At 42.1% G+C, this 19972-nt stretch overlaps 1 protein-coding gene across 1 annotated transcript in view; it reads left to right on the top strand.

The window, feature by feature from the left end:
• Positions 1–7836, top strand: part of LOC140411738 (melanocortin-2 receptor accessory protein 2-like) — a 54950-nt gene extending 47114 nt beyond the window's left edge. Inside the window, exon 5 of the mRNA XM_072500735.1 lies at positions 7350–7836. Coding sequence (XP_072356836.1) covers positions 7350–7749 — 400 coding nt within the window. The 3' untranslated portion in view covers positions 7750–7836. The remainder of the gene's footprint in view (positions 1–7349) is intronic.
• The last annotated feature ends 12136 nt before the right edge of the window (positions 7837–19972 follow it).

Genomic DNA, 19972 nt, shown 5'->3' with positions numbered 1-19972 from the left:
TTAATTATACAGCTTTTGAATTTTATGTTCAGTTGAAGTTTTATCTCCGAATAGGAAACCGGACCTCCATCTCCCTCGAGTTCCACATTTCCAGGAGACAAGGATACTTTGCTGCATCTTCAGTGGACTCAACCTGCAATCGAGTTCCTTGGTTCAAGATCACAAATTTTGCCACCTGACAGAATTTTCAATGGACATTTCCCTCCCCACATTTTATATGTGTGTAAAATAAATCAACCCTCTTATTTTACCTTCTTTCAAGTTTGCTCTGTGGTTATTAGCAGAGGATTGGATCACTTTAAAACTGTAGGATGGGGAAAATACATATAAAAGGAAAAATCAAAAAATGAAAAAACACCTTTCTGTAACCAGGCTCTTTAAATTAATCCCCACTCCCGTCTGTAACAATACAAAAACTGTGGCTACAAGAACAAGTCAGAGGATAGCTGGGAGGTCTGCAGAGAATAGGTCACCTGCTGACTTTCCAAAGCCTGTCCACCCTCTACAGGACACAAGTCAGGAGTGTGATGGAATCCTCTGCATTTGCCTGCATTTTGTGTGTGTGTAAAATGAACAACCCTTAAAAAGCTTGGCATCAATTAGGACAAATCGGCCGTCTTGATTGGCACCCGATCCACCACTTAGATATTTATTCCCTATCCACTCATGCACAGGGACAGCAGCGCGCACTATCTACATAGTAGCAACTCATCAATTTCCTTCAGCAGTACCTTCCAAACTCACGACCTGAACCACCTGGAAGCAGATGAATGGAAACCCCAGCACCTGCAAGTTCCCCTCCAAGTCATTCAAAATCCTGACTTGGAACTATGTCACCACGGCCAGGATCTTACGTTGCTCGGGCAGGCGCACACCCAACCTGGAAGCACGTGAAATCGCTTGAGAACAAGTTGGTCCCAACCTCATCACGCACTAGCGTAATGTTTCAGTTCGTGGACGAATACAAGAGTTGGAAGCAAGCCCGCCGACAGTCACGCAGGCAATTTAACCTATTAAGGGGCCAATTGAATAAGATTTTACCTGGCCCGTCTGCTTTTACTGTTGGCGGGTGGGTGGCCTTTATGTTTTAGCCACAACATCGATTCAGGGTGGACTGAAATGTCAGGGCTGAAATAAAATTTTAAAAGGTGACGGGGACTGAGGTTTGTGCTTGAGTGTGCAGCCTAGACACTCTCTGCAGTGTTTTTCCATCGCAGTTTTTTTTTACAGATCTGCAGCTCCATGAGATAGCTTCACAGTGGCTGTCCCCTGAGGGAGCACATTAAAAGCGGCAGCTTACCCCCCACCTTTTCTCCATGCCCACCCTCTTCCTGCCCTCTCAGGCAGTGCTGAGCCTTTCTTAGTGCACATGTTATGTTGGTGGCCCATTAATCAGCTAGCTGACGTGAAATTGCACTCTGGGGCCACTCACAGCCGGAAGCATGTTTTGCTCCTGTTTGCGGGCCTGTTGAGTGCGCAAGCCTGACGCGCAAAAAGTTTAGGCCCATACCTTCAATGTTGGTGAATCAAATTCTGGAACTCCCTCCCTAACGGCACTGTGAGTGTTCCTACATCACATGGGCCTCATTGGTTCAAGACGGCAGCTCACTGTCACCTACTCAAGGGCCCCAGTGATGGGCAATAAATGCTGGTCTAGCCACAACACCTACACCCTGTGAATGAATCGCAAACCATATGAACTTCTAGAAGCCTTTTGATTTATTCCCACATACCAGACAGCTAAAGTTGAACCTCATGGAATACAAGGCAAATTATTGAACAGGTTAGCAAATTGGCTGATTGATAAGAAGCGGTGATCAGTGATCATGGGACAGATCCTCAAATTGTCAGGATGAGACTCGTGGTGTCCAGAAGGATTTGTGTTGGAGCCTCAAGCATTTACGGTATTTATTAATAACTTAGATAATGGGATGAAAAGCCACATAACATAGTTTTCAACTGACACAATGGCAATGGTATTGTAAGAAGTGTAGATGGAAGCATAACATTGTGAGGAGATAGCAATGGAGTAGGTGAACTAGCAAAAATGCGGCAAATAGATTTCAGTGTCAGAAAACATGAAATCATCTACCTTGGATCTAAAAGGGATAGAATAGAATAGAGTATTTTCTAAATTGTGAAACACTAGAAAGAGTGGCAGCCCAAAGAGATTTGGAGCCAGGTGCACAGATCATTGAAATGTATTGGGATGTACAGAAAATAATCAAAATCCTCTGGTGGAATGCTGGCCTTTATAGCCAGAAGACTAGAACACAAAAGGGGTGGACATGGTAGGTCAGTTATCCAAAGCTTGTGTTAAACCACACCTGGACTGCTGTGAGCAGGTCTGAGCATCACACGTTAGGCAGGATATATTGGCTTGGAGGGAGTGCAGCGTAATTTTAACACATTGATACCTGAACTCAAAGGGTTAAATTACAAAGAGAGATTACACAAGCTAGAATAATGTAGGGAATTTAGAAGGCTAAGGGTGATTTCAAGTTTTCAAGATATGAAGGGGAACAGATAGTGCTTGTTGGGCAGCCTAGGACCAGGATAGCCACACATTTCAGAGGTGAAATTCAAAACAGAGGTGGTAGAAGTTTGGAACTCTCTTCTGCAAATGGTAATTGCTGCTCGACCAGTTATTAATGTTAAATCCAAGATTGATAGGTTTTGTTAACCAAAGGTATCAAGAGACATATGGTAAAGGTGGGTAACTGGAGATCATCCATAATTTCATTGAATGGCAGGACAGGCTCGAGGAACTAAATGTCCAACTCTGCTATGTTCCTGCATATGTGTGAAGGGAAACATTGGCAGGACAATGAGGGAAGAGCAGGGAATGGGCCTCGCAACTTTCTCATTCATAGGCACAAAGGGCCACATCATCTCTTGTGGATTAAAATTGTATGATAATTGTTGCTTTTGACAAAATGCAGGTGGTTACCCAAAATATTTAGTAATGCGGATTCTTGTGCTCAATTGTTCTACGCAGATAATTGGCTTTTACGGTAGCTCAGGCGGTTAAAGTTGTGCACCATTAATAAGAGCTAGTACAATAAGAACGATGTATTCATTGTGTTCAGCATCTAACAATTGCTTTTGCCATGAAAGGAAGTCTGACTGTGATAAGTGTTTTTTCCCAATGTTTACGTAGAGTAAACAAATGTGATATTTTTAAGCATTGTCTCGGCAGAGAAAGAAAAATGGTATTTTACTGTCATTTATATTTTCAATGTCTTCCTTTGATTGAACAGCTTGGAAGCCATGAGAACTGAACTCAGACGATATTTTCGGACTCTGGGGTAGATTTTCATCTTCACTGCCTGGGACTGTACACCTTTTTCAGAGCTCACTGTTCTATTGATAATTATACAACAGATAGACGATTCACTTTATCAGGTTATTTTCCAGTGTGTGAAGATAATATTCTATTCCTTGGTGCTTAAATTAAACAAAGGGGACCGAAATCCCTGACCGAATTTCACTGCAGAGTTTGGAAACTAGCACTGAATCCAGCTGAATGTCAGAGTAGAGCCTTGTTGACTCATTTCCAGATAAACTTGCTGGAGAGCAATGCTCCCACTCATCTATTTTAAAAAAAGAGACAATTGACATGAAAAGAACTGGGACCTTATTTGTGGGCCTCTACGATTGGCTGTTTCGATACACCTCATCAGACCAGTCATATCGGCCAGAACACCAGTTATGGGGCCCATTTGGGGATTCCTCCGGGTCAGAGCGAGGTCGGGATCCCTGATGATTTGAAACAAAATTTCTTTTAATTTTGAAAGTGTTGACTTTTGTCAAGTATTTGTACGAGCATTTATTTCTTCCCCCGCATGGTGTGGGTGAGATGGCACCCAATGTCCCTCTGTCTCGGTAACTCTTTCACTTGACATTTTGTCTTCTTCAGTCATAGAATGAGATCCAGAAGCGCCGAAAGGCCACAAAGGGCACATTAACAGCAACTTTGCAGACACAATGAATTATTGGCAAGTTTGCCAACTTGTACTGTGAGGTGATGTGCCACCACAAGGATTGTTGGGCAGGAATATTTGGTTTCAAGCAGCTTTCTTTCTAATGCATACTGTTCAATATCATCTGCCTCTGTTCAGGGAGAGATTGCTGTACAACCTTGGAATAAACATGTCAGTCTTAATTTTAAAATTCTCTTCCTTGGTTTCAAGACCCTCATGACCCCATCCTTGCCTATCTCTGTTAGTTCCTCCTGCCCTAAAACCCTGTGAGATACTGCGCCTACAATTCGGGCCATTTTACATCCTTGATTGTCATCACTCCACCATGGGTAATTGTGCTTTCAGCTATTGAGGCCCTAAACTCTGGATTTTCCTGACCTTTCCATGCCTCTGCCCATCTCTCCATCATTAAAATGCTGCTTAAAATCTACATTCTCGACCAAACTTCTTGCTGTCTGTCCTAAATGGTTTGGTGTCAAATGTGGTCCAATAATGGAAATGTTCTTGCCTTATATTTATGACATTAAAGACTACATAAATAGGAATAGATTCCCATCACAAAGCTTTAGTACTTGTAACATTAAAAAGCTGCCAAGAATAATCACTTTCCTCTCCGGACAGTGAAATACTGTGCAATCAATCCAGTGAAGCTTTAACTAGGCAATGATTATCAGCACAGCTTCTTTCAGCTTTAATTACAGCTTACCAAATTGATTTATTAACTTACAGGTTAACTTTTAGTCACTGTAAAAAGACATGGTTTGGTGCAACGTCTCTATCATGCTGACAGGGAAATTCTTTTTTTAAAGAATCGGCGTTACAAACCGTGAGTGTCCATATTGGTTATTATATGAAATGTTGCTATGGCAAGCAAGGAATTGACATTATGGATAAAATGAAAAAACAGATAATTAGTTATCCAGCGGAGAAATGCTGCTCATAAGTGGAAATTGCTCACATCAAAGTAGTTATCGGCACACATCTGGGTCATCATCACCTAATGGATTTACTTGGGGTGTTTTTTTTAAAAAACTGCTTACTGCATGTAATTTCCCTGTTAGCATGGACAATAGCTGAGTGGTACTTCAGTCTATCTAGAATTCTAATTAATGCCTCACGAAGCAAGGTTTCTTTAGTGCGTTCCATATCCACCTCCCTTTTCTCCAAAATGCCTGAACATGTCATCTCCTAAATCCATTGCCCATCTTTCCCGGAATTCAATGTTTGAACCCATTCAATTAGCTTTCCACCATGTCGCAATGCCCAAACAGCACTTATAAAGGTCACAAACATCATCTTCTGTGACTGGACTGTGACAAAGGTAAACTTCCCCTCCTCATCCTTTCGACCTGCCTGCAGCCTTTGACATGCTTGGCCACATCCTCCATCTCCAAGAACACTCCATTGTTGTCCAGCTGGGTTGGACTGCTCTAACTCGGTTCCATTTTTATCTATTCAATCGTAGCCAGAGAATCACTTGTGCTGGCTTCTCCTCCCGCTCCGGCATCGTTACCTCTGTTGTCCCCTGAGGATCTATCCTTCACCCTCTCCTTTTTCTCATCTACATGTTTCCCTCAGTGACACCATCCAAAAGCAGAGCATTAGTTTTCACATACACACTGATGATGCCCAGCTCTGCCTCACCACCAGCTCTCTCAACTCCCCCACTGTTGCTGAATTAGCACACTGCTTATCCGACATCCTGTACTGGATGCTGAGAAATGTCCTCTTATTCAATACTGGGAAGCCTGAAACCATGATTTTCTGTCCCGTTCAAAATTCAAGTTCCTACAACTACCGACTCTGTCCCTCTCCCGGGAACTGAGATTAAACCAGTCTGCTCGTAACCTTCATGTCATATTTGACCGTGAGATGAACATTTGACCTCATATTTGAACCGTCACTTAAGACCACCGATTTTCATCTCTGTAACATTGGCTGACTTTGCCCCTGTCTGAGCCCATCTGCTTCTGAAATCCTCACTCATGCCTTCATTACATCTAGCTGGTTGACTGCACTTCAGATCCAGCAATGCCGCCAGGAATGGTGATCATTGATGGCACTGGAGAAAGCCCAGCAGAAGGAGCAGCCATGGAGGCCACAGAACACGGGTATGGGGGCGTTCCCATCCAGCCCAGTCCGGCAGGCTACTTAAGGATCTCAATTACAACATAATCCTGACTGGTGTTATGGGCCAGGGTTTAGAGAACCCCAAAGTGTATCATGGAGTTCACCTGACCCACAACTTTTAATAGATTGTGGTATGGGGAGCACACGGCCCACTCAGGGTGGTACAGCAGAAATGGAAAAGTATTTTTTAAAACAAAACACTGTTTATTCTATGAACTCAAGTTAACCTTTTTAAAACATACAGTGAACATCGTAGCAACCATTAATTCAAATACAACCCCCAAAGAATACAACACTCAGCAATCCGTAAGCTTTCCTTTTAACATCCATACGACTGAAAAACAAAACCTTTACCAGAAGCACATCAGGTTAAAGTCACTACTGTTATTAGTTTAAAATCACCAGGATCGATTTACAGTCTTTAGATTACAGAGAGAGATTCATACACCTTCTGGCTGTGACTGCAGCTATCCAGCTCTGAAAACGAAACTAAAACACACCCTGCAGCAAACAACCTAAAACGAAAGTAAAAAGCTGACAGACAGCCCAGCTCCACCCACTCTCTGACATCACTGCAGTAGTAAACACCCATTTCTTAAAGGTACTCTCACTACAGATATTTATATACACACCCATTTATAAACACCCATTTCTTAAAGGTACTCTCACATGACACTGGTCTACCACATTCTACTTTCCATAAATGTAAAGTCATCAAAACTCTGCTGCCCTTGCCCTAACTTGCACAGTCACATTCACCCATTCCCCCTTTGCCCAGATGTACATTGGCTCCTGTTCCAAAATGTCTATATTTTAAATTTCTCATGCTTGTTTGAAAGTCCCGCCAAGACCTCACCCCTTCCAATCTCTTCCAGCATCACAATCCATCCTGCGCTCCTCGAATTCTGGCCTCTTGTGCTGTCCGAATTTTAATCACTCCACTCTGCCTTCAGTTGCTTAGACCCTAAACTCTGGACTTACACCTACACCTGTGCCCCTTTCTGCCTCACTTTCTTCCGATAAAATGCTCCTTCAAGCATTTAAGCTCCATGACCAACTTTTGGTCATCTGACCTGGTATCTCATTATGTGTCCCGGTATCACAGTTCATTTTGTAACGATCCTATGAAGCACCTTTAGATGTTTTATTACATTAAAGGTACCATTTGAGTTACTGTTTGTGGTGTGTGAACATTCATCTGAGAAATGTTTGCTCTAAAATTGAAATCTCTTTTAGCAGGAATGTGGACCTTCCTCCAAAACAACACAGAACAAACAGCTTTGCTATTAATTATGCCATGTCCAAATCAGACAAGGCCTTTTCCCGTCCTGCAAATGAAGAGTCCAGGTCTCTCTTTCATTGCCATGTTAATAAGATTGTACAAGTGGAAAGGCAACAATTGGTAAGCAACGTGCCTGCACCAGGGAACTGTGACTTTCCCAATCGAGAAAGAGGGAGGAGAAGTGACAACTCAGATGACCCAATGAACAGCCTGAGCAAGTTCAACATACCAAACTTTGTGGGCTCAGATCAAAGTTCCTCCCTGACTGAAGATGATCTACTGATGTGTGAACAGCCAATTGTATTTGAAAGTGAGCCAGCTAGACTGCAGGATATACATCAAATTTCTGACTGAGAGAACACTGGAACTTGGGGGGGAGGGGATTTCTTTTATGATTAAACATAGAAAAAAAACAATAGTAACACATGGAAATTTTTGAAATATAACTGCCTATTTTGTCACTTTTTGAAAATTGGCTCCATAGACCAGGAAGGTGTTGGCTGGAAAGCCCGTCACCTTCCCAAATCTCCCCAATTAAGTCAGGTGTAGGAAAAAGGCCGAGGTCAGCAAATCTGCCCCTCAGCCAATTGAGGCCCTTAAGTAGCCTACCTATCTGTCCCCAATGGGACCAACTAGCTTACCTGAGTTCTGGGGCCTCCATGGCTGCTCTTTGTACGGGATCTTCTGCAGTCCCATCCATGACCACCACTCCTTTACGACACCATCTAATCTTTTTGACACTAAGGGCAATTTATCATGGCCAATCCATCTAACCTGCACATCTTTGGACTGTGGGAGGACCGAAGCACCCGGAGGAAACCCATGCACACACGGGGAGAAAGTGCAAACTCCACACAGACAGTGACCCGAGGTCAGAATTGAACTCGGGTCCCTGGAGCTGTGAGGCAGCAGTGCTAACCCCTGTGCTACTGTGCAGCTCCAAGGTCCCTGGAACCCTAATGCTAGGCAGGTATGTGTCTGGAGCTCCTAGAAATGACTGATGTAAGGTTGCCTCCGGCTCGATGGCGGGTTGACAGAGCCACTGCCATGACCATTAAATTCAGCCTAGATAGATTCCAATCTAATGCTACAATCCGTGCTCATTAACTTAATTATACTTGTCAGTGCCTCAGAAATCTCCCTATACTCAGCTCAGACAGAAACCATCTATCTCTGTTTTCACCTCATTTTTGTCTGACTAAAAGATATTTCTTATATAGAAAAGTCATCGTAAAAAAAAGAAAAGTCATCGTAGAATTACAGCAGCCAACACTGCACAGGGCAAACTTCACGTCCTCAAGCGCTGGGCTGAACCTTACACAGCTAAAGGTGGTGTACCTAACCAGAACGCGAATGAACGGGTTCTTCCCGGAACTAGAGGACAAATGTGAACGGTGCCAGGGAGGCCGGCAACCACACCCACATGTTCTGGTCTTGCCCCAGACTTGTTGGGCACTGGACAGCCTTTTTCGAGGTGATGTCCAAGATTGTGGGGGTGAGGGCAGAGCCATGCCCACGAGTGGTGGACTTCCATGTTACGGATGAGCCAGAGCTCTTGATGGGGAGAGTCCTAGCTTTTGCCTCCCTTATTGCCCGCCGAAGATTGCTCCTCGGCTGGTGATCAGCGGCACCACCCAAGGGCACAGACTGGCGGTCCGACCTGGTTGAGTTTCTCAAACTGGAAAAAGATGAAATACGCCATTCGGGGAGGAAGGCTTTCACAACACGTGGAGGCATTCACCAGCCTGTTCCAAGACCTGTTCATGATTAGCAACCAATAAGCAAGGAGGGACCGAACCAGACAACGTAGAGAGAGATTGGGGGAGGGGTTGGAGGGAAGGGAGGGAGGGGTGATGATAGGAGAGGGTGGGGGGAAGACGCCAAAGCAAACACAGGGAAAGCAGGACAGGGGAGCCAGAAGGGATGATGGGCAAAGGCACACATGGGGCCGGCCACAGCAACAAACCTGAAGCACACGCCCCCCCTCCACCTCCCCCCTTCCTCCCCCCATACATACCAGATGGCAGCAGGGGCATATATAAGAAAGTACAGTTGTGATAAGCAATTCCCGGGGCTCATAAACAGGGGCTCCCCATTCATGTACATAGGTCCCTCAATATTCCCACTTTGTAGTTTCCCGTTGCTTTCCCCTCTATTTTTATTACTGTGTTATCCATAACAAATGTCACTGTAAATAATTATAAAACCAGTGAAAATATTTTAAAATAAATGAATTATAGCAGCCTACAGCTCAGAAGGAGGTCATTTGGCCCTGTGCTGGCTCTTAAAAGTGTATTTGTGATTAGTCTCACATCCCTGCCTTTTGTCCTGAACGTTATAAGTTCAAAATCCTCAAGTACCTGTCCGCCTCCCTTTTAAAAATGTTTATGAAATCAGCTTCAATCACCTTTTCAGCTACAGGGCTCCAGATAAACAAATTCTCATCTCCCCTCAATAGTTTTCCAATGATATGAATCCATAAACTCTAATGACCCACTTGCTTGAGAGAATACTTTATCACGACTTCTCATCATCACAAAAATCTCCATTGATCTCCTCTTCACCCTTATCTGTTAGAGAACAGTTGTATCTTTTCCAGTCTATCCTCGTAAGGCCCTCATGCCTGGTAACATCGAGGTAAACCCCTATTACACCCTTTCTAAGGCCTTTTTAAAATTTAAGAGCCGCGAGGTTTTGCTGCAGCTTTGTAAAACCCTAGTTAGACCACACTTGGAATATTGTGTCCAGTTCTGGTCGCCTCATTATAGGAAGGATGTGGATGCTTTGGAGAGGGTACAGAGGAGATTTACCAAGATGCTGCCTGGACTGGAGGGCATGTCTTATGAAGAAAGGTTGAGGGAGCTAGAGCTTTACTCACTAGAGCGAAGAAGGCAGAGGGGTGACTTGATAGAGGTGTACAAGATGATGAGAGGCATGGATAGAATGGAAAGCCAGAGACTTTTTCCCAGGATGGAAATGGCTGTCACGAGGGGACATAATTTTAAGGTGATTGGAGAAAGGTATAGGGGAGATGTCAGAGGTAGGTTCTTTACACAGAGAGTGGTGGGTGTGTGGAATGCATTGCCAGCAGAGGTGGTGGAGTCAGAGTCATTAGGGACATTTAAGCGACTCTTAGACAAGCACATGGACAGCAGTAAATTGAAGGGGTGTATGTTTGGTTGATCTTCAATTAGGATAAATGGTTGACACAACATCGTGGGCTGAAGGGCCTGTACTGTTCTATGTTCTATAAATTGCCCCTTAATTGGAAAAAAAAAGTTATACTCAATTTATTTTTGGGAAAGAACATGTGCTTACATCTACTCTTGTGAATACTTGGTGGAAGCAGACATTCAGAAATTTACTATTCTCTGCTTGCCCTGAGATTCAAGCCCATTTTTATGTCATCCCAAAGCAGTTGTCTGAAGGATGTTTATCTGTTACATTTAGCCCCAGCTGCTCAGCCATTCTTCAGCTTTCTCCTCACCCCATTCTTTGTCTCTTGATTTTTGGCCAACACTTGGAAAGTAAGAATATGCACTATATCAAACCTTATCACATCGCAAAAAGATCTCCAAGCAGTTCCTTGAAAAAAATACTTTCTAACAGTGTTACCTTATTTAAAGGGACGCTTCACATAAAGTGAACTGCAAAGTGAATCATACATTGAAGGCCCACAGAGCAATGTGATCTATGAGTAGCCTGCAGCACCAAATTTTGCTTTTCTAAACTTTAAATGTTAGTTTGTTTGGTTATTTGGATGTTTCACGTGGTTTAATTAAGAAACTTGTTTAATCCTATCACTAGTTGATACTAACATAAGAACATAAGAACTAGGAACAGGAGTAGGCCACCTGGCCCCTCAAGCCTGCTCCGCCATTCAATGAGATCATGGCTGATCTTTTGTGGACTCAGCTCCACTTTTCGACCCGAACACCATAACCCTTAATCCCTTTATTCTTCAAAAAACTATCTATCTTTATCTTAAAAACATTTAATGAAGGAGCCTCTACTGCTTCACTGGGCAAGGAATTCCATAGATTCACAACCCTTTGGGTGAAGAAGTTCCTACTAAACTCAGTCCTAAATCTACATCCCCTTATTTTGAGGCTATGCCCCCTAGTTCTGCTTTCACCCGCCAGTGGAAACAACCTGCCCGCATCTATCCTATCTATTCCCTTCATAATTTTATATGTTTCTATAAGATCCCCCCTCATCCTTCTAAATTCCAATGAGTACAGTCCCAGTCTACTCAACCTCTCCTCGTAATCCAACCCCTTCAGCTCTGGGATTAACCTAGTGAATCACCTCTGCACACCCTCTAGTGCCAGTACGTCCTTTCTCAAGTAAGGAGACCAAAACTGAACACAATACTCCAACCAGAGAAACACCCATTAATCCCCACTCTTTGCTTTCTATTAATTAACCAATCCTCTATCCATGCTACTACTTTCCCCTGAATGCCATGCATCTTTATCTTATGCAGCAACCTTTTGTGTGGCACCTTGTCAAAGGCTTTCTGGAAATCCAGATATACCACATCCATTGGCTCCCTGTTATCTACCGCACTGGTAATGTCCTCAAAGAATTCCACTCAATTAGTTAGGCACAACCTGGCCTTTATGAACCCATGCTGTGTCTGCCCAATGGGACAATTGCCATCCAGATATCTCGCTATTCCTTCCTTGATGATAGATTCCAGCATCTTCCCTACTACCGAAGTTAAGCTAACTGGCCTATAATTACCTGCTTTCTGCCTACCTCCTTTTTTAAACAGTGGTGTCACGTTTGCTAATTTCCAATCCGCCGGGACCACCCCAGAGTCTAGTGAATTTTGGTAAATTATCACGAGTGCATTTGTAATTTCCTTCGCCATCTCTTTTAGCACTCTGGGATGCATTCCATCAGGGCCAGGAGACTTGTCTACCTTTAGCCCCATTAGCTTGCCCATCACTACCTCCTCTTTTTTGTTTTATATATTTGTTGAAACTTTTACTATCTGTTTTTATATTCTGAGCAAGTTTACTCTCATAATCTATCTTACTCTTTATAGCTTTTTTAGTAGTTTCCTGTTGCCCCCTAAAGATTTCCCAGTCCTCTAGTCTTCCACTAATCTTTGCTACTTTGTATGCTTTTTCCTTCAATATGATACTCTCCCTTATTTCCTTAGATATCCACAGTCGATTTTCCCTCTTTCTACCGTCCTTCCTTTTTGTTGGTATAAACCTTTGCTGAGCACTGTGAAAAATCGCTTGGAAGGTTCTCCACTGTTCCTCAACTGTTTCACCAGAAAGTCTTTGCTCCCAGTCTACCTTAACTAGTTCTTCTCTCATCCCATTGTAATCTCCTTTGTTTAAGCACAAAACACTAGTGTTTGATTTTACCTTCTCACCCTCCATCTGTATTTTAAATTCCACCATATTGTGATCATTCCTTCTGAGAGGATCCCTAACTATGAGATCCTGAATCAATCCTCTCTCATTACACAGGACCAGATCTAGGACCGCTTGTTCCCTTGTAGGTTCCATTACATACTGTTCTAGGAAACTATCACGGATACATTCTATAAACTCCTCCTCAAGGCTGCCTTGACTGACCTGGTTAAACTAATCGACATGTAGATTAAAATCCCCCATGATAACTGCTGTACCATTTCCACATGCATCCGTTATTTCTTTGTTTATTGCCTGCCCCACCATAATGTTACTATTTGGTGGCCTATAGACTACTCCTATCAGTGACTTTTTCGCCTTACTATTCCTGATTTCCACCCAAATGGATTCAACCTTATCCTCCATTGCACCGATGTCACCCCTTACTATTGCTCGGATGTCATCCTTGAATAACAGAGCTACACTACCTCCCTTACCATCCACTCTGTCCTTCCAAATAGTTTGATACCCTCGGATATTTAACTCCCAGTCGTGACCATCCTTTAACCATGTTTCAGTAATGGCCACTAAATCATAGTCATTCATGATGATTTGCACCATTAACTCATTTACCTTATTCCAAATACTATGAGGTAAAGTACACTTATGTTGGCTTTTTTACCTCTGTTCTGAATCTTAACACCTCGATCAGTAATCTCTCCTAAGTTATATTTCCTCTTAACGTTTCTCCTAATTTTCCTTGTCGTTGAACCCATATCTTCATGTAACAACCTGCCTTGTCGCTTACCATTAATGGTTTTACTTTCCGTTTTATTCCTTTTAGTATTACTGGTCCTATTCACTGAGCTCCCCTCAGTCACTGTACCTTGTACTGTCGCCCTTTTTGATTTTTGACTATGGCTCCTCTGCCTTACACTTTCCCCCTTACTGCCTTTTGTTTCTGTCCCTGTTTTATTACTTTCCAACCTCCTGCATCGGTTCCCATCCCCCTGCCACATTAGTTTAAACTCTCCCCAACAGCTCTAGCAATCACCACCCCTAGGACATCGGTTCCAGTCCTGCCCAGGTGCAGACCGTCTGGTTTGTACTGGTCCCACCTCCCCCAGAACTGGTTCCAATGCCCCAGGAATTTGAATCCCTCCCTCTTGCACCATCTCTCGAGCCACGCATTCATCCTACCTGTCATGACATTCCTACTCTGACTAGCTCGTGGCACTGGTAGAAATCCTGAGATTACTACCTTTGAGGTCCTACTTTTTAGTTTAACTCCTAACTCCCTGAATTCAGCCTGTAGGATCTCGTCCTGATTTTTACCTATATCGTTGATGCCTATGTGCACCACGACAGCTGGCTGTTCACCCTCCCCCCTAGAATGTCCTGCAGCCGCTCCAAGACATCCTTGACCCTTGCACCAGGGAGGCAACATACCATCCTCGAGTCTCGATTGCATCCGCAGAACTGCCTGTTTATATTTAAATAGTAATTATATTTTCTTTATAAAGGTGGCAGAGTTTTTCAAAATAAAAATTATGCTTTATATACTTATTGAGGCTATTAATACTTAATTGCCTCAATGGTTGTTAATCTTGGATTATAATTGATGCAACCTTTTAAATATTTTTTCAATAAAAATGGGCCCTCACATTTTCCAATGCAGAAACATGTTTAGGAATGCTTGCTTAGTAATCTGTCACTGAAATTAATTGTACCTTAATGTAGCACCTCCGTTTTCATCCCAAAGTTAGGTTGAAGTTGCTCCAGAGTTTGAGGGAGCTAGTTTACGATCAAATGTTAAAACAATCATTGTGAGACAGCATTACTATTTTGCATAAAGCACATTAAACATGTTCTGATGCCATCTGTCTTTACACGACTATTTGCTTTAAGCTACCTCACATCACAGTCAAGGTATGACATTTTGCTGTGCAAAAATATAAACAAGATTTTGGTAGTGCTTGCTTGGGTGGATGCTGAAAAGCTGTTCCCTTTGGCTGCAGAATCTAGACGTACGAGCATAATCTCGGGATAAGGAATCTACCATTTATGATTGAGTTGAATACAGATTTCTTCAGAGGATTGTAAATCTTGGAATTCTCTATGCAGAGGGTTGGGCGTGTTCAGTTCCAGCTTGAGATAGGGTGTTTGATTTCCAGGGAAATCGAGTGATATAGCTTGGAAAGTGGAACTGAGGTCAAGGATGAGGTCAAGGGCAGCACGGTAGCACAGTGGTTAGCAGTCTGGCTTCACAGCGCCAGGGTCCCAGGTTTGATTCCCGGCTGGGTCACTGTGCGGAGTCTGCACGTTCTCCCCGTGTCTGCGTGTGTTTCCTCCGGGTGCTCTGGTTTCCTCCCACTAGTCCCGAAAGACATGCTGTTAGGTGAATTGGACATTTTGAATTGTGTACCCGAACAGGTGCCGGAATGTGGCGACTAGGGGCTTTTCACAGTAACTTCATTGCAATGTAAGCCTACTTGTGACAATAAAGATTATCAAAAAAAAATTATTTAATAGGAGGAGACTAAAGGGCTATATGGCCTACTGCTCCAGTTTTTGATATTCATTAAATATGTGATTTGAAATTACTTACTAAGTGACATAAGATTCAATTTACAATTATTAGTCTTTTGGATTTTGGACAACGATTCAAGGCAAGCATTTTGTCGCAAGGCTACCAAATATTCAAAAGATTGCTGCTGTGCAGCCAAGGATTCTGCCGATGGTTACAATAAAATAACTTGCTATGAGAAGAGTGCCCATGTAGACATGTTGGAGGAGCTGAAGGCTATTTTCACCCCAGTGATTGAACAGTCACTGCCCAGGCATTCATAAAGAATGGCTATTTGAATGATGTATTTTGTTATTTATTTATTATTTTATTTATTTACTGTCACGTGTACCGAGGTACAGTGAAAAGTATTGTTTTGCGTACAGTCCAGACAGATCGCTCCATACATGAAAAACGTAGAACATACTATAAATAATGGTTATAAAAGATGTAAGGAGGATCTGTAAGGGAGAGCGCACAGAAAGTTGCCACACCACGGCGCCTTCTCTGAATTCAAGTGTTAATGAAGCACTAAAGTTTCACACAAGAAGGTATGTCACCACCTTTGTAGGAGAGTTGTGGTTTGCTGAGACACATGATGAAGTGCATCTCCATCTAATCGGAAGCTACAGATGTTGAACAAATTGGGCACTTGAAACCGCTGTGTGTGTTGAACCAGCGTGGTGCCAGGTGTAGTGGCAGTGAGTCGGTCAGTGATTCGGGTCGAGGGACATTGTGACAAGCAAAACCTTAGAATACATTATGTGCATTTCAGAAGGGAGAGACAATGGATGAAAACATTTAGAATTTGACATCAATTTAAAGGAAATGTGCCATTGTTAAAGGCAACTCATGACTTCAAAACCAAAAAATATTGAACTAAAAAATGTATATGGAAATATTTTTGAAATTTGAATTTATCTATATTCAATGGAATAATCTGATTTATCACTTCTCCAGAAGCAATTTGAATGGTCACGTGACTACCAGGTAAACTAGATGGAGTTTGGTACAATCTCATAAATCATGAAAAGGAAAATTGTTAATAAGAGGAAATTGGATTAAAAAATAGTAGCACCTTTACCATTTCTGCAAAGTATGTATTTGAAAATGAAATGAAAATCGCTTATTGTCACGAGTGGGCTTCAATGAAGTTACTGTGAAAAGCCCCTAGTCGCCACATTCCGCCGTCTGTTCGGGGAGGCTGTTACGGGAATTGAACCATGCTGCTGGCCTGCCTTGGTCTGCATTTAAATCAATGAAGGGGCTTTTCACAGTAACTTCATTACAGTGTTAATCAAGCCTACTTGTGACAATAATAAAGATTATTATTTTAAATGGTTAGAAACGGGTTTAATGAAGGGATTAATCCAATCAAAAATAACTTTTTAAAAAACCCTGTGAGGCCATCCTGTATAATCATGGAAACCATTCTTGTTAAAGTATGACTTTATTTTTATTTTGACTTATGTCTGGCACCAACCACGTCTTTAACTTTCAACTGCACACCTACATTTGCAGCATGGCTTTAAATAAATGATGTTGGATCTTCATTCTGCACCACAGCAGAGTCTGATGATGCCAAATGATCGAGTTAGAGGCCCTGTGGATGTTAATGCACGTTGTGTCTGTCAAGTAGTGCTGATTCTACCTACTTTCGGTTGACTTCAATGATCCCTGGGGCAATTGTTACCAGATAAATTCAGAATATGGATGGTCATGGAGAAAAAATGGTTAACAGGGTTGTAAGACAAAGGATACAATGAATGTTTTAAGCTGGTCAACAATGGTGAATAATTTTTTACCTTCCATCCAAACCTCAAGATTACCTTATAAAATCCTTTCAATTATTATTGGCATGTTATTTTATAAACTGCAATTACATTAATTGCAAAAGAGCCCTTCAGTTTCACGATGATACTATTCCATTTTAATTTTTACCCTTAGTGCAGAATTTGCTCATCTGTGATTCAGAAACGAACAACAGTACTTTATGTTCCAGAAGTGGAGGCTGTTCATTCTGAAATTATATTGTACATTGATTATGGGCAGCTCTTTTATGCAGCTCATTAACTTGCTTATGCTGTTTTAGCACTATATTGTTGGGTAATATATGTTCCTTATTGACGCTCTGTGTTATACCCTCAATAACGACGCTTAGAGAGTGAAACAGTAAAGAAGGCTTTCACAAGCTAAGAACTAGCCTCGTGCCGAGTCGGGTGCTTACTGGGTGCCGTCCACAAGGCGGCCCCTTATATACGGCACCCAGGTGGGCAGAGCCGGAGGCGGAGTCCCCCAGGGTTCCAAGCCCGATATAAAGGGGACATCACCTTACATGATGATAAGGGTACAGTAACACAGTAACCGTTCATCACACTCTGCAAACTTACTTTGTGAAAATATCCTATTCCTATTTGGACAATTGCTTTATGTTGTTAATATACTGTAACAAAATTATAAATATCGATGTAGCCTTTTTTCATAAGTGCATGAACCAGCATTTTTATGGTATGAGTAAGATTAGTACTAGGTATACTTTATCAAACACAAGCAGGTGTCTTTTGTGCACAGTTACATATCTGCTTAAGTGATAATAGTACATGATTTGGGCATGTAAGATGACCGACACATGGTAGGTGTCATGATAAAAAATATCCTGTGTCTTGGCACGATTTAGAATATCTTCAGTGTTCCCTTTGACCCTTGTCCCCTTCCATGAAACACATAATAGACCAACAATAAATGCAAAATCCAAGAGCACTCACTGATCTTTAAAAGTAATATGAAAGGCAGAATACTATATGGAAGATGTTTTAATAACTTTGTATGTGTACAACATACACTTCAGAATATGGATTGTCGTACGGAAAATACACGTGAGGAATACATAACTGCCAGAACTTTGGCGTAAGAGCCACAGAAACCTTAGAAAAATGCCATGAACTGCATTTATGATCTTTCGCCTGCATTCGCACAACTTTTCACCTAAGATTGTTGATTGTGAGACTCCCTATGAGTATATACCTACCTAGTTGTATGTTATATTTAACCAATGGCGTCTGTGGTGGTATGTATTAGGGGTAATACGGTACACCACGTGTCGACAGGCTATTGGTGGAGGGATGCCAGGTCCTGATAGGAGCTGCCACCTACTGGATTCCACCCAGAAATGCCGGTATAAGAACCCAGTTTTCCCCTCCATTTCCCTCAGCAGCTGCATTCTGTAACCACGCTGCTGGGGCTAAAGTTCTGCTTAATAAAGCCTTCAATTGACATTACCTCAACCTGCCTCGCGTCATATTGACGGTGCTACAGCGTCCAAATTATGGTCCCCGATAATCCACCCCTTAAGGCACATGCACCTTTTTCTGCTTCATCCTGTGTTGGCTGTTAGGCTTTGGAAAAGGCTGTTTTAGTATTTTTCTTTCAAGAAGTGATAAATCTTCCATCTGAGCACTGGGAGATCAGTTAGTAACAGTGATATAAGGTACATGCAAAGCTATGGGAATATGGACTTTTAGAAATGGCATCTAATGCACCACAGTATATATTTATATATATTATAAAACTGATCCAATCACAATAAAAGCTATAACTTCCCCTACCACATCTCAACAAATTTGAAGTTCAGGACACCATTTATTATGTTAATTGTACTGAACCTTTTTACTCAACAGAATAAATATTGAAATGGAAATTAGTGAAGCCAATTGCTGAGTAACACCCCATATTTCCTGATGCGTCATTTCAATGTCTCTGTACTTTTTTAAACAAAAGCATTCATCTAGAAATGTAATCCTGTATTTTTGCCAAAAATGTTTACTGCAGTTTGTCTCATCTAGTAGGTAAAAATGTCACGCATGTTTTAGAAAAATAAATTCTCATCACATTAATACTCTATTGTGCAGTTTTTCATTAATCTGATCATTGTTGAAACATGTTGAGTTTTGAAGATGAAACATCAGAACATTATTTCAAGAAAGGTTTACAAGTGTCACCATTGTTTTGAATGTTATGACTCTGAGTTTGCAGTTGTTCCATAGATTGTAGTGGCTTTCTATAGTGAAGGATAGTAAATAAATGAAATGAATCAATTAAACAAGGCATGTGTACCTCCGAGCATCTTAGATTCATAGTCTTACAGCTTGTAGCTTTGTTTGACACTTACCCAACTTCCACTAGCCGACCAATGTTAAACAAGACCTCTGCAGTAGAACCTGTTAGGACTGAAAGGAGGCCCTAGGATGAAAACATGCATTTCAGAGGGAGAGTTAAGTCAGGGGTTTTAGAAGGGAAGGGATCAGAGAGTTTTGGGGTGCGGGTGTGCGGGCAGGTTTTGGTGCCAGGCAGGAAGTGACAAAGGAGGAGGGCATAACATCTTGGGGTGGAAGGATTGCCCTCAATGTTCCCAGGACACCCCCACCCTAAACCATGTAACCCCTCCCCCTTTTAACTAGTTTGGTTAAAAGTAAGTTCAGTCCACCCTCACCCGCTGCCCAAGCTAATTGTGTTGTGGGCAGCATAATATTCAGGTCAATTGTCTTGTTAACAAGCTCAATTACCCATTAATTATATCTTCAAAAATAGCAGGTGGGCTTCCGATATCAGTGCCTGCCCACCTATCTTTTTGGGAATGGGT

The sequence above is a fragment of the Scyliorhinus torazame genome, chromosome 4, assembly GCF_047496885.1.
Source record: "Scyliorhinus torazame isolate Kashiwa2021f chromosome 4, sScyTor2.1, whole genome shotgun sequence".
Classification (NCBI taxonomy): Eukaryota; Metazoa; Chordata; class Chondrichthyes; order Carcharhiniformes; family Scyliorhinidae; genus Scyliorhinus; species Scyliorhinus torazame.
Note: the sequence above shows the minus strand (reverse complement) of the source record. Positions and strands in the feature narration are given on the sequence as shown.